The following is a 17317-nucleotide window of genomic DNA, read 5'->3' as shown; positions in this document are numbered from 1 at the left end:
ATTTGTGTGTTTGGAATTATTTGTAATGTGATTGCAGCAGATTTCAACCGAGTGGTGCCTCATTCTTGTAGGAATTACAATTATTTTTCTTTTGTAATTATTTAATTTGATATGGAAGAAGGAGTTGCTCTATAAGCCCTTAAAACTTAATGGTAACATAATGGCTCATGGGATGAAGAAGCTCCAGTGCACTGTGCTGCACTGGGCACACTACTGGACCTACTTTTTTTTTCTTAACACTGCTAGAGCAGAAAACTTTGGCACACAGGTCACAACTTAAGTGACACAGGTATGGTCTTGAATCTTTCTTTAGATCTCAGAATCTTCTTTTACTCCACAAACTTCTTGTCAGGTTAGGGGTATAATGAGGAGACTGAGTGAGATAACTGTACCTTGTAACTCATAGCAGCATGAAGATTTTTCAGGAGTTCAAATCCGTCAGCATGAGGCACAGAGCTCATCTTAGAGAATGAAACTGCTATTTACTCATAGAGATGTCTGAAATGCAAAGCTGTCCAGACTATGAAGATATATGTAGCTCTCTCATTTTAGTTTTGCTCTGCATGCCTTGCTAACTATTGGTGTGCTGGGATTTTTTGATTTCACGCTTGGTAATTGCTCTGTTTCAGGAGCACATGTCAGTTTTCTTCTATAGCAAGATTCCTAAACATGAATGACTGCTCAGTGCTGATGTGCCCTTTCAGTTCTATTCTTGGTTAGTTGAAAAAGACACACATTATGACAGCGTGAGACACTTAGAAAGAAGCCATTTTACGACAGAGGTGAAGACAAGTTACACCAAGGCAGTGTATTGAGAGAATAATAAAACTCCCCAAATCTGTATTCATCCGCACATGTTGTTTTGTACATAACAGGATTTTCATCTGGCTCAAGGAATAGAGGACAAATTATTTCACAAGGATGATATGTCCTTGTACTGTTTCTGCAGGGAACTGAACACAAATAGGCCTTCCATTACCATCACTCATGCATGTCCTTTTTTACTTGCTTTCAAGTAGAAACAAATGGAGGGAAAAAATTGAACGTTTCCCCAGCTTCCCTTTTTACTGTAGCCAATACTAAGACATTCCTGCTTTTTGGAACATGGTTTCTGGTCTTAGGGTTTAATTATCTTATTTCTATAGACATTCTGCACTTATGTGCAACTTTATAGGGACACTGACGTTTTCCTGTTTTTTTGGTATGCGAAGTGTGAAAACTGAATGAAGAGCTCACAGGGCTAATAAGATGAGAAAAAAGAATACTGTCAAATTGATTATAGTTTATTCACGAACATGCAAATACTTACTGCAAGTATGAGTGTTCACTCATACTAGGAGATGTGTTGGCAGCAGAAGAGATAAGGAAAGTATAGCTAATTTTGTTACCAGAGATAAATATTTTTTTTGTTTGTTTCTAGACTGATCTATGGTAACTGATTGTGTTAATAAAGCACATCTTTGGGGTGATTTAAGCCAGTCATTTTTACCTGGTGCTTGCAATGAGTGTGCACCCAGTCTGTGACTGCTGTTGTTTAAGCTGTGGAGAATAACTTTTGGAGCTGTGAGTTGTGGGGCGCTCACAGTCCTGTCGGGTGATGAGTTTCTCCTCTGAAGTCTCAGGGATAGACAGAAAACTTCATGACATAAGTGTTCCATGGTTTTCTTCTGTGTGCTCTCCCCACTCCTCACATCACAAGGACATACCTGGAGTTAAAGTATTTAATATAACCTATTACCAGCCACATAAAGAACCCTGTTGAAATGCCAAACCTTCCTGCTCTTCTGCTGCTTTAAATTTCTAAAGGCTGATGGGAAGCAGCAAGGTTAGGAGTGTGCTTCTGTCCACTGAGTCTGTTGGTACCTGAGTTAGGTGGCAAAAACCACATTGGGAGTAAAACTGAGCTGAGAAACAACACCGTAGACTGATATTAATGAAAAAGAGGTTTCATTGCTGTATGAGCACACTGGAATGGAGAAGGAGGGAAAACTCAATGATGTCAGTAAGGACCTAGTAAAGATTAAAAAAGCTATAAATAACTAAGAGAAACCATTCATAAATAACTAAGAGAAACAGCTTCATTACCATAGGAGCTCAGTGCTGTCAGTGTGCATGTTCTTGCATCTTTTTCTAGTGGGTAGGTTGTGTATGTATATGTACATACACATACACATGTACATAAGAGAACATGCTCCAAAGAGATTTAAAGGGGCACACTTGACTCACAAAAATAATATCTTGGCACCCAGCTCTGGGTTGTTGTTGTTTTTTTTGAAAGGTCTTGTAGATATTTTCTAAATCTAAGACATCTATATACATTCACAAAACTGAGCCTAGCAACTTTTCATGGTCACATTTGTGGAAGAAGACCCACATATATGCTGGTATTCTTAAGTACAGGCAGGTGCGCTCCCAGGAGGATCGTGAAAAATGCTTTGATTCAGTCAGTGAAGTGGATAAGAGCTAAGGCAATATATTTGTTGCTTGAATTTTGAATGCAGGAATGGATAAGAAAGATTTGTATCTCTGCATTGCAGTTATTGAGAAATGACCATACCAAGATTGCAATTGGCAGTCAGACAGCTAGACTAATGTATTTTTTGCCTGGATTAGTATAATGCAAAATGACCAGTGTTTATGTACGGAAGCACCACTTGCTATGAAGTAAATAAAAGCCAAAAAAATCCATGTCATCATCCTTCATCCTCTTCCTTCTCTTTCACTGGTGGCAAAAATACTTCATAAAATGGAAAAATGAAACAATGGCATAAACAGATGCATGGGAAACTCATATCTAGAAGTTAACTAGGAAAGAAAACATTATCACTTTTAAGCTGTGCATATTTTTAAATGTCACAATGACAGTATTATATATTGTATTGTCTATTTTGTATTACAAATGAATTAATGCCTCTGAAATAAAGCACAGTAAATATTTACTGTCCGCGAAAGGTCATGTTGACTCATTTAAAGTCATGTTGTTTATAAATTCATACTTTTCAGAAGATACTATAAAGGTTTAGGATCCCGAGTTAAAATGAGGTAACAGTGTTCTAAAATTATCTATTTTTGTTTTACAGTCAATTCTACCATAGGGAACAGTTTTCCCATTGAAGATTTCCACAGAACCTTTTCTCAGCTGATTTCGTCTCTGAGTTTATTAAGCCCTCTCTTGCCTGGCTAGCCAATGTCATGCCTAGAGAAAAGCTCTGTCAGGTATTAAAAGAGAAATATATAAAAGAAAACTACTGTCTGAAGTTTAGTACTTTAAATTCTGCATTCACAGGGTATACAGCTGCCAAACCAGCTAGAAGTTTAATCTATATACTCTCCATACCATTACTACTGAGCTACCTCAGCTTAACATATTAGGTTGATTAATGTATTTCTAACCTTTCATCTGCATCCCTCTTGGCCACTGAATCAAGTGTGAAAAAAACATTACCACATCAAGGAATAATAATTTTTGTGAAGAGAACACTAGACCCACAGAACAGTGGTCTCAGCATCACGTAATGAATCAAGATTTTATTTTCCTTTGAATGACTTTTTAGCCACCTCACTTCGTAAAAGATGCAAAACAAATTAAAAGCAAGTTTTGGGGATTTATTACTCTTAGGCAACTCCAGAAGAGAGACCTTGGTCTTCTGATTGATTCTTTGTATGCAGGGCCTGCCTTTGTGACATCACAAAAAATTTATGAACATGCTTACATCTTTTGTTGAGTAGGACCCTTTGTGTGCTGAAAGTTATTTGCCTTGCTCATGGCCATCATGTACTTTTAGACTGCTGAAAAATAGAATAGGTAAATAAAAAAACCTTGTAATGCCAATTTAGACAAAAAATATTAGGAACCAAAACACATAAAGAGGACTTTACAAATCTGAGTTGCAGCTGCCATCATACCATACACAGCTGATGTTTCTGGTCTCATTTAACTCTTGATAGAGTTCGAATGGAAGTTGCACAGAGACAGAAAAGCATCCACAGAAGGCAGTTTAAGTGGATAAATCAAATTCGTCAGATCCTTCTCTCCTTACAGAGTACAGAAGGAACCTAGATGATAAGATCTGACCATATGCCCAATTTTTATTTTGATAAAATGAAGCCAGATTAATCCCACACTAAGTTCAGAAGTCTCACCATAAATGTTCTGACCAATGTGTCATTAAGATGTCCTCACTTTGAAGGCAACAGCATATTTAGTCTCAGTTATACTCACAAAACCGTGCAGAATATTTCAAGTTCTTGTGACAGTGCACAAGTGGGTCCCATGAAACATAAATGTGGTGACTGTGTATTAGAGTTGAATTAGAAGGAATAATTATTTTCCTGGTCTGGTAAACACAGTTGCAGAAGATCCAGCTCAGTGAATTGAAGCTATTAAGCTGTTAGGAGAGGACATTACAGCAGAATTATGTATTTCATGAAAGCCATCTATCATCCAGTAACCTGGGCCGTCATCCCTCTGATAGGCAACAGTAGCAATTCTCCTCTGGCCAGTCTCTTCCTCTGGGCAGGTGGGGTGGCAGTGTTACATTTGGAAAGGTTTTCCAACAGCTGAGCATCCTGACACATTTCCTAAGCTCTTGGTATTCACTCCTCTCATTCACTTCCTTCAAGTCAACCAGTGGCAGCTGCACTAAAATCCAAGTGTTTGATTCACTATGACCAAATAAATCCTGCTGGAGTTATCCCTGCAGGGAAGGTGGTAGTGACAACTTATGAGTTTCTACAGTGTTAAGAGTTTGGTAGCATTTATGGCTTCTGAACAGCATGTTGCCAGAACTAGTGTGACAAAGCATTCTTACATGGATATGAATTTATCAAATCAGTACAAATAGCTGAACTGAGCCTAAAGCCACACTAGAAATGAATTGAAAATCAGGCTGTAACCACAACTGAAATGTTCTGTGCAATTTACCCTATGCTGTACAGAGAATTACAGAGCTCATCATTTGCTAGTAATCAGGGAAATGGCATTGTCTGCTTGTCTCTCTTTAGGTACAGGTTGGGAAGAAAAACAACAACAACAAAAAATGGGCAAAACAACCACACATCCCCCTCCCCCAACCTGCACAACAAATATTTTAGCAAGAAAAGAACCTATTCATCTGCAGAAACTATGTATAAATAACAAGAGAAAATGTCATCAGGTTATCTTATCAGTTCTTGCAAATTTAGAGAAGACGTGAACACCACAAGGTAATCAAAGTACAGAACATCAAGTTCCGCTTGGATCTGAAAGCAAAGTAAACTTGTACTTGAGCCTGAGTAAGCAATCTTTCAGAGATAGCCATACCCACATTATGGTTATGGCTTGGGGCAGAAAGATAATAAGTATTTTTGAGCATAGAATATGAAAACTAGTGATCTGGATTTAGACTTTTGTTTTCCTGACTGTGTCATGATTTCTCTGACCATTGAAGAAAGTGGTTGGTGTTTGGAGCTTGTCTTCTGGGGACTTAGGGTGGGAGGTGATAGAAAAATGAGTGACAATAAGGCAGACTGCTTGTTTAAGGTGACCGCCAGACCAAGTGAAGTCAGCAGCTTAAATGGGGATCTGCATCTGAATTCTTCATGTTACAAAACAAAATCTGGATTATTTTTTTCTATGAATGGATTCTGATTTCAAATTTTAAAACCTCTCCAGTAGACTCAGAATTTTGAAAATACCTAAGAGCACTTTGGTGCCTAATTCCCCTTAAAATCACTTGCAGATTTGGAACAAAGAGTTAGGATTCTGGAATAACCTCTATCTACAAGTAAATTCATTTTGTCTGGTCTGTTCTCTTGAAGATTAATATGAGAGAGGAACAAAAAGTCTTGTTCTCTTCCACCATTTTCCTTATGTTTCTTTGTGATTACAAATGACTTGGATAACCACCTTGGTCTCCAGTTTCCCCAAGGGAGAACTCTAATAGCAAAACATTGGATTCTGTTTTTGAGAACTAGCCCACTTGTGTACTTAAGAGGGTATATATACACCCTACCAATTAAAAATTAAGACCTTAAGACATTTCCACTTCTGAAGTACCCATAAGGCACAGTCTCTACCCTACTGTCATACTCTCTGCCAAAGCATTTAAGACAAAGTTCAACCGACAACAGTCCGTTGCAGTTCCTCTCAGCTACACAATAGGGATGGAAGACTTGATGTTCTGTTGAACATCAGAAATTTTCTGTGTGATTTTCTAATATCACCTTTCAGCATCAGTAGTTGTTCAGAAGCTGTTTTAGCATCAGAAGCTGATATGACAGACTTTCATTATTTGCAGAGGTGAATCCACAATTCTGGAGCTGAAGCACTAAACAGCATGAATGAATTTGTCCTTCATCATCAACAAAACACATCTTCTCCATTACTCCTTCTCATCTCCTGTAGGGCACTTTGAAATGTAAGACACCTCAGAGATTGTTTCACATCATGGAAGGAGAAACTTCTTTCTAATAATTCAAATTGTTCAAAATCTACATTAATTAGCTAATTAATTAACTCATTCATTCTGCCTTCTGCTTCAGCCTTATCTGTTTCTCCTTTTCTCCATGATGGAGAGCAGACTGAAGTGTCACATATATTTTGACCTGTAGATGCTGTGCTGTGAAAGCACTTACTCCCAAGTGATGGAAGGTGTGTCCATTCTTAGGATAATATATATGGGAAAGTACATCTTTCTTTCCCTTTCTCCCTAACTTGTCCTTTTTGGAATTGAGCAGATAAACCATCTAATGTGATGCCATCCTCTCACCTTGTGTATGTACAACTCTGATTATTTTATGTTTGTTCAGGCAGAAATTTGCTCATGCTCTTCTCTCAGAGGCAAAGAACAAGTGTTGACTGGAGAAGGGGCAGTTTGGTAGAGTTAAGGGAATTGATGAGGTAGTGTGATGTTTTCTGTGCCCTTTTTTGATTTCTCTTATTCACATACGGGGTCAAGAGGGAGGATGCATTTGAATTAAAATATATGGTTTATCTGGCATGTGTTTGGGTACATCCACAAGGGATGGATAAACTTTAATTGCAAAGGCTCTGTGAAGGTCTGAATTGGGGAAGGGAACCAATTTCACATTTTATTTCAGAATTATCCTTTCTGATATAATATAAGTACTAGGGAGAAGCTAAAGATCTAGAGTGGACAGAAACCAAACTGTATCTGCCTGGGTGGGAATTAGTGTTGTATTTGGGGTGTACATAGTCAGAATCAATAACAGGGAGAAATGCCATTAGAGTGTGAAGTTCTAACCTAGTTTTAAACTTTTTCAGCATCATGGTCTCTGAATGACAGTGCTTGGGCTTTGCCCTCTCCAATTTACACTAGAAAGATGGGATAAAAGTATATGTTTAGCAATAAATGATTAAATATTGGAAATGTTAATAATGTGATACATAAAAGATATTAGCATTACTGAAATTAGCATTCTATCATTTACTTAATGCTATCGTAGTACCATTGTGTGAAGAAAAATTTATTTCAGACTATTAACTTCAGAATGGCACCAAAACATGGTGGTATGTGCATACCATAATGATGTTTCTTTAAAAGAAACACCTTCATATTCTACATTTGGGGGCAGAAATGCGAAAAAATACTTGTCCTTTTAAAACTGTCTCCCAGAGCAAAGAAATGTTGAAGCTCATTTATAAAATATGACCAGAAGATTGTTATTACTGGCTTTTTCAGACTAGGAATAGCAACAGTGCTGAGGGCACTATTCATAGAGCAGAATGCCAGAAATGATGTGTTAACCTGAATCACAAATCATAAATTATTGAGAATTGCTTTTGCTGTCTTTTCACTTGTTAAAATATTCCTTTTTAGCATGGAAAATCTTAAATATATGGGTTTGCATTTCTCCCATGGAGGATTTCTTCTAAAGACTATTCATCAAGGGATTTTCTCAACCTGTGGAGAAGTGTAGATAAAAACAAAAGCCTCAGAAAAAAAACCCCTTATTTTCAAGAAGTCTTTTAAGTTTTTGTTACAAGGCTGTAATATTTTTGTTCAGAGTCTTGAAGGCCTTCTCAAGCAATCCTTTCTTCTTGCAGTCAGCACTCAAGTCTGTGACTGTTCCAGAATCCACTGCAACATGTGAAAAGCTTAGGGTGCACTCCCTAAATTCTGTAAGGATGGTTTTTTCCCTAAACTATAGGATCTAGTCATTATAGCTAGCAATTCCAAAGAAGCATGTTTTGTGATACTATTTATTTCTTCAGTACTTTCTGTGGAGGTACCACTGCAAGACTATAGCAGAGGCCAAGATCCTGAAATCTGTTATTGTTGTAAGGCTTGGACTCACTGCACTCAGTGATAGAGGACTGCAGGAATTTTGCCAGTCTGGGACCACGGGCCCTTTGGCTGTTGAGCACACTTTCAAAAGTAATTCCAATCTCAGATGAATCCACAGGTACTCTGTGAAAAGGTCATTCTGGCTCCTTAGTCATTCCATCTAAGTACGTAAAATCAACTAAGATGAATCATGGTGAGAGTGAATCATCATATGATTTAGAATGAAATTAGCATTATTGGCCATACGAAAAAAAATATATCTGAGTGTAGTAGAATCACTCCCAAAATAGTCAGTATTTCTTCCAAGAGGTCTGGATATAGTGTTCAATATCGTCTTGTTGTACTTGCATTGGTGTTATTTTTGTCTAATATTATACATTATATATGTAGGTGATTATATTTATGCCTAAGAAGTAGATCCTCATAGTTTTTGGGATTTCAAATGCCCATTTTGAACACTGTGGTACTGCAGTATTTACTCTGTAAAAGCTGACAAAGATTTGTTTGGGATTTTGGTTCCACTTGTTTAGCATTTGATAAGGTGACGTAGTCACCAGTACTTCAATTTTACAGAGCTGATGAGCATTCACAGCTCCACTAAAGTGAGCAGAACATGTAACTACTTGCACTTCTGGTAGTTGGGTTCTGGTACAATGTGTTTCAGAGTGAGACATTCAAAAGCTAGATAATTTAAAATTAGTAGTAGTTTTGCAACTTTGATCTCTTCCTCATCTGTAAAACTCATTCTGTTATAAGGAAATGCACTGAGGATATAGACTTCAGGAAAGACAACTCTGAGCTCTGCTTCAAAATATTTATTTTCCTATTACTCTTTGAATACTGTTTATTTGACATGATATATATCACCTTGTTTCCCTTTCCTTTTTATTTTAATTGAGACCTGGATATTGGCTGGAAATTCCAGTAGCATGACTCATCCCCATGTTGGAAATTACTGTGAACAGGCATCAACATTGTGGGATTTACTTCCCCCCTCTTTTTTTTTTTTTTTTTTTTTTTTGTTTCTTAGTGCTTTATCGTGGCACGAGCTTGTAATAATAAACTAGGAAGGAAGTAGGAGCTAATCATTTGGTTCTGAATGCACAAGCCCTGCCAAATTTCCCCACAGGCATGAAACAGCCGCTCAAGCTGTGACACCAGCAAATTAAATCCTGGAGGTAGCTGACCAGAAGTAATGAAATGTGTATTTACCCTACTGATGCTGTCAGTCTTTAGATACACTGATTTTACGATCTAGTTAAGTAGGGCACGTTTGTCACTTCCAGCGGTGCTTAGGAAAAAATGTTCAGTTTTTTTCCTGGCCTTACTTTCAAAATCACAAGCCCAGTTCTGGCTGGTATACTTAACCTCATACAACATGAAGAACAGGATGACCAGAGTGGTCTGCTCTTTTAAAACAGTGACAAAGTGAAATCCATATCCCAAAGGAGATTTCATCTTATGACATGTTAATTGCCAAGTCTTTTTATTCATCCCTTATCTGCCACTTCATTCTATAATCCAAACCTTAGAGATAAAGTTAAAGGATAAGTGCTATTCCAAAAGCCAATGGATAACAAACAACAGATGCCTCCTTCAAATCACGTGTCTCATGCATGCAGCAGTTTAAAACCCTGTGAGCATACAGTGGTGTGGAAGAAGGACACATAATCACTGAAAAGATACCACTCAAGAGAGGGATGCATTATGCAGGGGGGCACAGGCATGGGATGGATGAGGCATGAAGCTACTAAAGAGATGTCATTCAAAAATGCTTCTATGTGGCAGCAGTGGTTCAAGAGCAGCTGGACACAGGCACAGGAAGGAGGGAAGCTATCATTTCACAATCCCCACATGCTTAAGGTTGTAAGGGACTCAGAAAAAGTTATTTACCCTAGTCAGGTATTGCCATAGGTAACTATAGCATATTGTCCTAGTTTAGCAGGTGGGACCAGTTTATCACTGTGTGGATTATCAAAGCTATGTATTCCATACCCTTTATTCATTTCCCAAGAACTGTCAACAATGGACCATTTGCAGCAGCTGCCCAGGGCACACCCAACTCCTCAGGCTGTGAGCTGAGTGTGAAAGACATCTGTGAGATACGAGCTGTGATAACTGCCCTCCAGGGAGTCGTTAGCACCTCCACACCCAGCCTGAGGGGGCGTGTCTGCTAGTGGGCCATCAATGATTCCAAAATACTCCCTGACTCACAGAGTCAGATCACCTATTGTGTAACTCTCTGCCCTGGGGGAGGGACTGAGTGCTCCCACCTGGGCCAGAGGGTACATAATCTTGGGGTTTGAAAACCCCAGGGAACCACTTATCGGACTGAAAGAAGGATCAGAACCTTGACAGGAGAAGGCCACCACTCTTGATCAGACTCTGAACACCACTCTTCACCAGACTGCAAGCACCATCTGCACCAACAGGTTTTTTTACCTTCTTTTGCTTTGGACTCAGGGGAACCACATGGGGCTCAGCACAGGGGCTAAGAAAGCCCCTTTGCGTTTGTGCCCCAGGGCACTGGGTTACACTTCTGAGTTTTGTGGGTTAAAAGCAATTTCTCTCTGTGTTATTGTATTTATTGTAATATTTTTTATTAAATTGTAACTCTGATTTATAATCTCTCCTGAGCTGTGTTCATTTCTCCTGCCGGTTTACCTTTAAACCAGCACACATGTGTCTGAGAGGTTTTCTTTAGCTATCAGAGGCACTCTATGCCAATTCTGTGAGAACTATTCAAGATCAGCAAATCATTTGCTGAATTGTTTTTGCTATGAATTCACAAAAACATTGAGGGATAAAAGTGAAAGTACAGTCTTCAACATATTTAATATAAATCCCATGGAAGAATCAAAGAATAAAACCACAACCCATATGAGCCCTCTTAGAAAGCATCTAGTTATATCTTAGGAGTGTTGATGACTGCAATTATATGTTCAAATTCCAGCTGTACTTGATTAACATCAGAGATGATTTCTAATACAAGCAGCTATAAGGAACTTGATTGGAACTGTTTGTTGGCATATATAAATTTGTTTGGCACTTTTATCTGTCTTTTCATAGCAAGGTAGGCATGTTGAGTTAGTACCATGTGATTCAGTGGCAAGGCCAAGGAAAAACCAGAGTAATTTTAGAGATAACACCATTCTTTTTCCTCTAGTGAAGTATTCAAATGTGAGTCTATGGAAGGTCAAAACCCACAGACTTCTTTCAGATTGTCTTATCTTAGAAGAAAACTAAGATATTTATATGGGCCTGAAAAGAAGGGCCTCCTACACCCAAAAATCACCACAGCTTTGAAATTTAGGTGTTTTTGTCAGAAAAATGTATAGAAACAAAGGATAACAGTTCTTAGCTACAAATGTGTGTATGTGTGTATATATATATATATATATGTATGTAACCAAAATCAGGACAGAACAAACACCTACACTGTACCCCTTGTGGGGTGATGAGCTGATAAGGCCTGATGGGTTGAGGGAGACACCCAGCCCCCTGGAGGGGTGCTTCCCGCAGAAGACAACAGCAAGGCAAACTGATAAGATTAACAAAGGATGGATGTTAAAAAGTAACACGGCCTTCCTTTGCTGTATCTTCTATGACTGCTCAAGGGCCCCCCCGCCTCAGGCATCTGCATCATCCTCCCCTGCCCCCAATAGATTGACTATTAGTCACACAACCACCTGAAGAAGAAGAAAAAAAAAGATATAAAAAGAATTGCAGTTTAACTGCAACTTGGGGAGAAAAACCTCCACCTCTGGGAGGACAACCTACGAGCTACCCTGTCTTCCCCATTCCATCAACATTGCAGGGGTAAGCAACTAAATTCTTAATTTATTTTCTTATACCTTATTAATTATAATTTGTTGTAGCTCACTGCGTGTATGTGTGTTAATGGGAAGTGGCTATATTTTTCCTGTTGCTTTTCTTTTGGGTTATTGAGTGTGTTTACAGGTGGTGTTGAACTGTTGTGCTTCTGTTTAGTAATCTTCTGTTAGTTAAGTTTGTTGTGGGAGTGGGATACTGCTGGGGTGACCCTTGACATGTGTGTTGTGCCGGTGCCTTTGGGGGTATTTTGTACAATCCTGCAGCTAAATGTTATCACCGACTGAGTAACCCATATAGTCATTGTCACATACCTGTATTAATAAATGCTATTTCGGGAGCTATCGTGAGGGAAGTCCTTTTCTTTTTCTGTTTTGTTCTTAAGCGTTGCCTCAATATCAGAGGTTAGAAAACCTTCCAGCCTGTGTTCTGTCCAGCAGTTTGGCAGGCAGTGCTGGGTTCATAAGGCTCTAACTTTTCTTCTAGAGGCGCTTATATATCTATAAGTTCTCCCTGGCTTAAGTGTGGTCCTCATATCAGAGGTTAGAAAACCTTCCAGCCTGTGTTCTGTCCTAGTTCGGTAGGCAGTGCTGGGTTCATAAGGCTCTAATCTTTCTGGAGTCACTTATTGCTAATAATTTCTCCACGGCTTAAGTGAGGTCCTCAGGGAGTAAAAACCTTTCCAGTCTGTGTGCTGTCCGTTAGTCGACAGACAGTGCTGGGTTCATAAAGCTTTGATTATCGTGAGGGTGCTTATAGCTATTAACTTTATATTAATACAGTTAAGACTAGAAATCTTTGCATTTCTGTCTCCCTCCTCCCTTTAACGTGACACCCCCAAAGGAAAGAATGAACCCTTTAAAGGAAACTGAATTTTTTGTATCTGTTCCCTTGGTGCAATTTGCAGACACTAGGTGCCAGTGTCTCACTTTGGCTGGCTGCAAGACAAGATCACTGTCTTTTCCCAGCAAGGCAGAGACAAGGGGACTGTAAGACTCATGTGGGGGTAGGATGGAACCCTTCCTTAGGGGCTGGCAGAGTAAACTCTTTCCTTGTCCTTTGTCCAAAGAAGGAGGTGCTGGGTGTTGGGGATGAGTGGGGTGGTGATTCTCAGCAACTCCTTGCAGCTGGAATCAGTCTTCAGAAAGTCCGCAGCAAGTCCAAAGGGCTCCCTCTCCCTCCGAAGCCCAGGGTACATGGAGAAGTTCGAGGGGGGAAAGCAGGAACAGCCAAGCTAGAAAGGAGCTCACCAGTTCAGCAAACAGTAACTTCCAGACACCACAGCCACCAGAAACTAACTGAACTCCCAGCACCAGCCACAAACCTCTCCCCACCTCCCTCAGCCATCAAGCTGGAATTCAAAGCAGTTGGCCACCCTTTTGTTATCTGGTGGCATGCGGGGTTGGGCATTAACTCTCAAAATTTCTATGCTGTTAGAAGGAAATTCCATGAAGGATTCTGAAACTGTAACAGGGATTATACATGCACTTCAAGCTTAATATGTGGAAATAACCTTGCTGAATCCTTGCTTGGTCTTCAAAGAAAACCCTGGTTTCTGTGATACAATAACACACAGATGAGCCAGTTCACTATAAAACTCATGATAAGTCAGTTCATGTGCAGCTTGCTTTTCCTGTCTTTGGACATCAGGGGGGCTAAAGTAAAATTCATTCCACATTTTCTTAGTGCACAGAAAATAGGGAGGAAGAAGGATAAGAGGACTTATGCTTGGTTTTTACTAGATCTAAACATAATCCCCAGTTAAAGGTTTGAATCTGTGAATCCAAATGCTAGACTGTGATTTAAGACAAAATACAATCACTCGAAATGTAGTGTTTTGATCTACTCAAGGGTCAGCCTGTTGAATTCAGCTGGGGCTAAGGAGAACACATGGAAGCTTTTACATAATTGTAGTCTTACATTGTAAACCCCTTGAAGCAATTGCTCTGCCATCTGTCAAAAATCACCTAGGCTTCTGCACCAAAATATTCTTCCAAAATACTCTTCCATTGATAGCGTTGCCTTCTAAAATTTTAACAATTTAAAAGTAATTTTTTTAAAGACTAATCAAATTAAATGTCAAATCAGCAGCTGAAGTTGCATTGCCTGTATTTTTAAGCGAAAGCTTGAAGCTGTCTAGACAGGTTCTCCTGTTTGGGCTGGACTGGTTATATACTTATTGCCTTGTTCTCATGTTGAATCAGATAAGTGGGTTTGCTTAAGTCCTTTTTCTCAAGCCTGTAGTTTTGCCTATGGGATGATATGGCCTTAGGTACATTGCAAATGTCAAAGCCCACTGATAGTAGCATAAATATACAAAAAGATGAACTACTGTTTAAAATCTTACACTCCTAGAATGTATTCTTTGTTCTTGGTGAGGATTTTGTTGTTGTTGGGTTTTTTGAATGCCAGGAGTTGGCAACACCATATGTGTGAATTCCAAATAGGGATCCTGGCTCCTGCAGCACAAACCCCAGAAAGATTATTCTTATGGAAGAATCTCCACTAAACAAAACTACAATAGGACAGGAGGTAGCCAGGCTGCTAGAATTAATCCCTGAAGGAGGTGTCTAGCTCTTTGCTGCAGGAAGAACTTGATTGAATGGGTGAGTTGCAAACTAGCCATGGTTGGCCACCCTGCCATGAGATCTCTCAACCTGTGAAAAATATGAAGGATAAAAAGATGCTGTGAAGTTGGTAACTGAAAATACCAGATATTACAGTTTTTACAGGGGGTAAAAAATTCTAAGTAATGGTGTGATCTAATAAACAAAAAAGCAACTCTTAATGTAAGCTTGAACTACTCCTTCTCATTCATTACCATGAATCTGTTTTGAAATTCCTGTAGAGAACAAGTGTTTGTCCTGATAGCTGGTTTGAAATTAATAACAAGCAAAGGGTTTTCAGCTGTCAATGACTTAACATGCTCATGATACATAAAAACAAGTTTAAATTTCTCCTTTGTCTCTACTACTAATAAAAGAAATACTAGAAATGAAATGCTATATCTTAGGAAATGGTAAGTGCCAGCCAAAGCTATGGACATAGTGCTGAGAACTGCTTATCATCTGGTACTCACTGGAATGGGCATATTTGGAAAAGCTTAGTCAGTGCCAAGAATTATTCTTCAGTTGTAGGCTTTCAGAATATACTGCATTGAGGAATATATTATCCTGTTTCTGCAAGATAAAGGAGTCTTGATTTAATCTTCTCTTTTGGGGGATTTAAATGTCTTTGAGACCTTATCAGAAATTCTCTTGCCCCTATACCCTTTTCAATTTCATCCTTCTGCTCTACTTCACTTTCTGTCAGAAAAGAATGACAGAGCCTTTGTTCCTTGGGATGTAAGGAATGGAGTATCCAGAGCATCAGAAACCTCATGGCAGAATCGAGTCTCTGCTGCAGAGGGACGGGCCTGATAACCAGGTGCCTGTGGACTTTGTGGCTGACTGAATTGCAGTCTGAAATAATTGCTAGGATTTGTTGTTAACTCTTACATATATAGTGTAACTTTATTGCGAATATACCTTGAGTATCTTATGAATACCAAGGGAAATATATGAAAGCAAAATAATTGATTTTACTTCTGCAAACTCTTTATTCTTGTTTTATAGAATGCAGAACCTTTCCAAGTTACTGTCCGAGAAGACAATTGTATCATTGTCTCCCTGGAAGCATCTGATGTGGTGAGCTCATCCTCTGTATATGTCGTGAAGATAGCTGGAGAATCCAAGAACTACTTTTTCCAGTTTGAAGAATTCAATAGCACTTTACCTGCCCCTGTGGTGTTTAATGCCAAATACCATGGCCTGTATTACATAGTAACTCTGTTGGTAGTGAACTCAAATATGGTTTCCAAGTCAGCAAGATCAGTCACTGTGTTAACCAGTAAGTGACACCTTACTCTTTTTTCCTTCTGTTTCTTGTCTTTGGGGGGGGGGGAGGGGAAGGGGAAGGGGGAAAGAGGCGGGTTCCTCAGAAGTTCTTCTTCTGAAGAAGGTTGCATGGGGTCTTTTTTTTTTCAGTAGGTTCTGTTTGTGTGTAGGATGCATCTGTGTGTGAGAATAGTAGGGAAGATGCCCTAAGAAGGTTTGAGTGAAAATTCACAAGGTCTGGGCAAAGGAGAAAGGAATGACTGTAGGTTTCCCTGGGCTGTCCCTTTGTGAACACTGAGGTGTGACATACTGAAATAGTATGATGGATGAATCCCCTTTTCAGATGTTCCTCCTAAATCCTTTGAACCAGGAGTTCCAAAAATCTAGTAAAAGCCATGAAAAGTGTTGACTGACATTTCAGTGTAAGCACACCTGTTACATGGTGAGTTTTACTCTGTTTTTAATGCTGTAACAATGTTCTTTGAGTGTTATATGTTGAAGCAGTACTAAAAGTCACCAAAACCATGTGTTTCTTGCCAGTACAGTTGAAGGTTTTTCTGATGGAGACCATATTTGTGGTAGCCTGTCTCCGACTACTTCCAGGTACATTGATCATGGGGGAGACATGTGATTTTCTTTACTCTGTCATCACGAGAAGTACCACAGATTTTTGTGTGATTACAGCCATGTTTCTGGCTCTGAAGTTGCTCCAGAACTGTTTCCATGTGCCAACCTGAAAGCAATTTGTAGAATATAAGATGGTTTCTTCATCTGGAAGATGATAAAAATTCACCAATTTCCAGATTTTTTTTTTCTTAAATGGCACCTTGGAATCTATGGGTAGGCTTAGTTGGCTTACAGTTGAGGAATGCCTATGATTTTTGTATACCTCTATTGTTCTGTCAATGGGGAGACATCATCCACTGTAATAGCATTCCAAGCCTATTAAAGCAGGCTCATATATTACTGAGTGTGCCTGAATTTTAGGAGGAACAGGATTTTGCATCACCTATATTTTCTTCAGCCTTCCTTAGTGTGCTCAAGTTCTGCCATGATGAGGACAACCATAAAGAGTTCCCAAGGGAGAAAAATATCATGTTGTTGGGTATTGAAACTCTTAAGGCATATGTGCAAGAACATCTCTGTGTAGCAAGCAGCTTTGAGATTCATAGGCAGCCCGAATTTCCTTTTCCTTGACTGCTTTAACCTTGCAGACAAAAGACTAATTCTAATCCAATTAGTGTCATATACAGCTGGAAAAAAACAGCCCCAGTATGCATTTTTAGCAGGTTTTGATTGCTGCATTTGCAGCTATGAGACAGG

At 39.1% G+C, this 17317-nt stretch overlaps 1 protein-coding gene across 3 annotated transcripts in view; it reads left to right on the top strand.

Annotated features, from left to right (window-relative positions):
* PTPRO (protein tyrosine phosphatase receptor type O) overlaps positions 1–17317 on the top strand; it is a 163116-nt gene that overhangs the window by 77013 nt on the left and 68786 nt on the right. For all 3 annotated transcript variants that reach the window (XM_071551391.1, XM_071551389.1, XM_071551390.1), the window contains exon 2: positions 15734–16007. In XM_071551391.1, the coding sequence (XP_071407492.1) occupies positions 15734–16007 (274 nt within the window). The remainder of the gene's footprint in view (positions 1–15733; positions 16008–17317) is intronic.

The sequence above is a fragment of the Pithys albifrons genome, chromosome 3, assembly GCF_047495875.1.
Source record: "Pithys albifrons albifrons isolate INPA30051 chromosome 3, PitAlb_v1, whole genome shotgun sequence".
NCBI classification, from domain to species: domain Eukaryota; kingdom Metazoa; phylum Chordata; class Aves; order Passeriformes; family Thamnophilidae; genus Pithys; species Pithys albifrons.
This window is presented reverse-complemented; position numbering and strand designations above follow the sequence as displayed.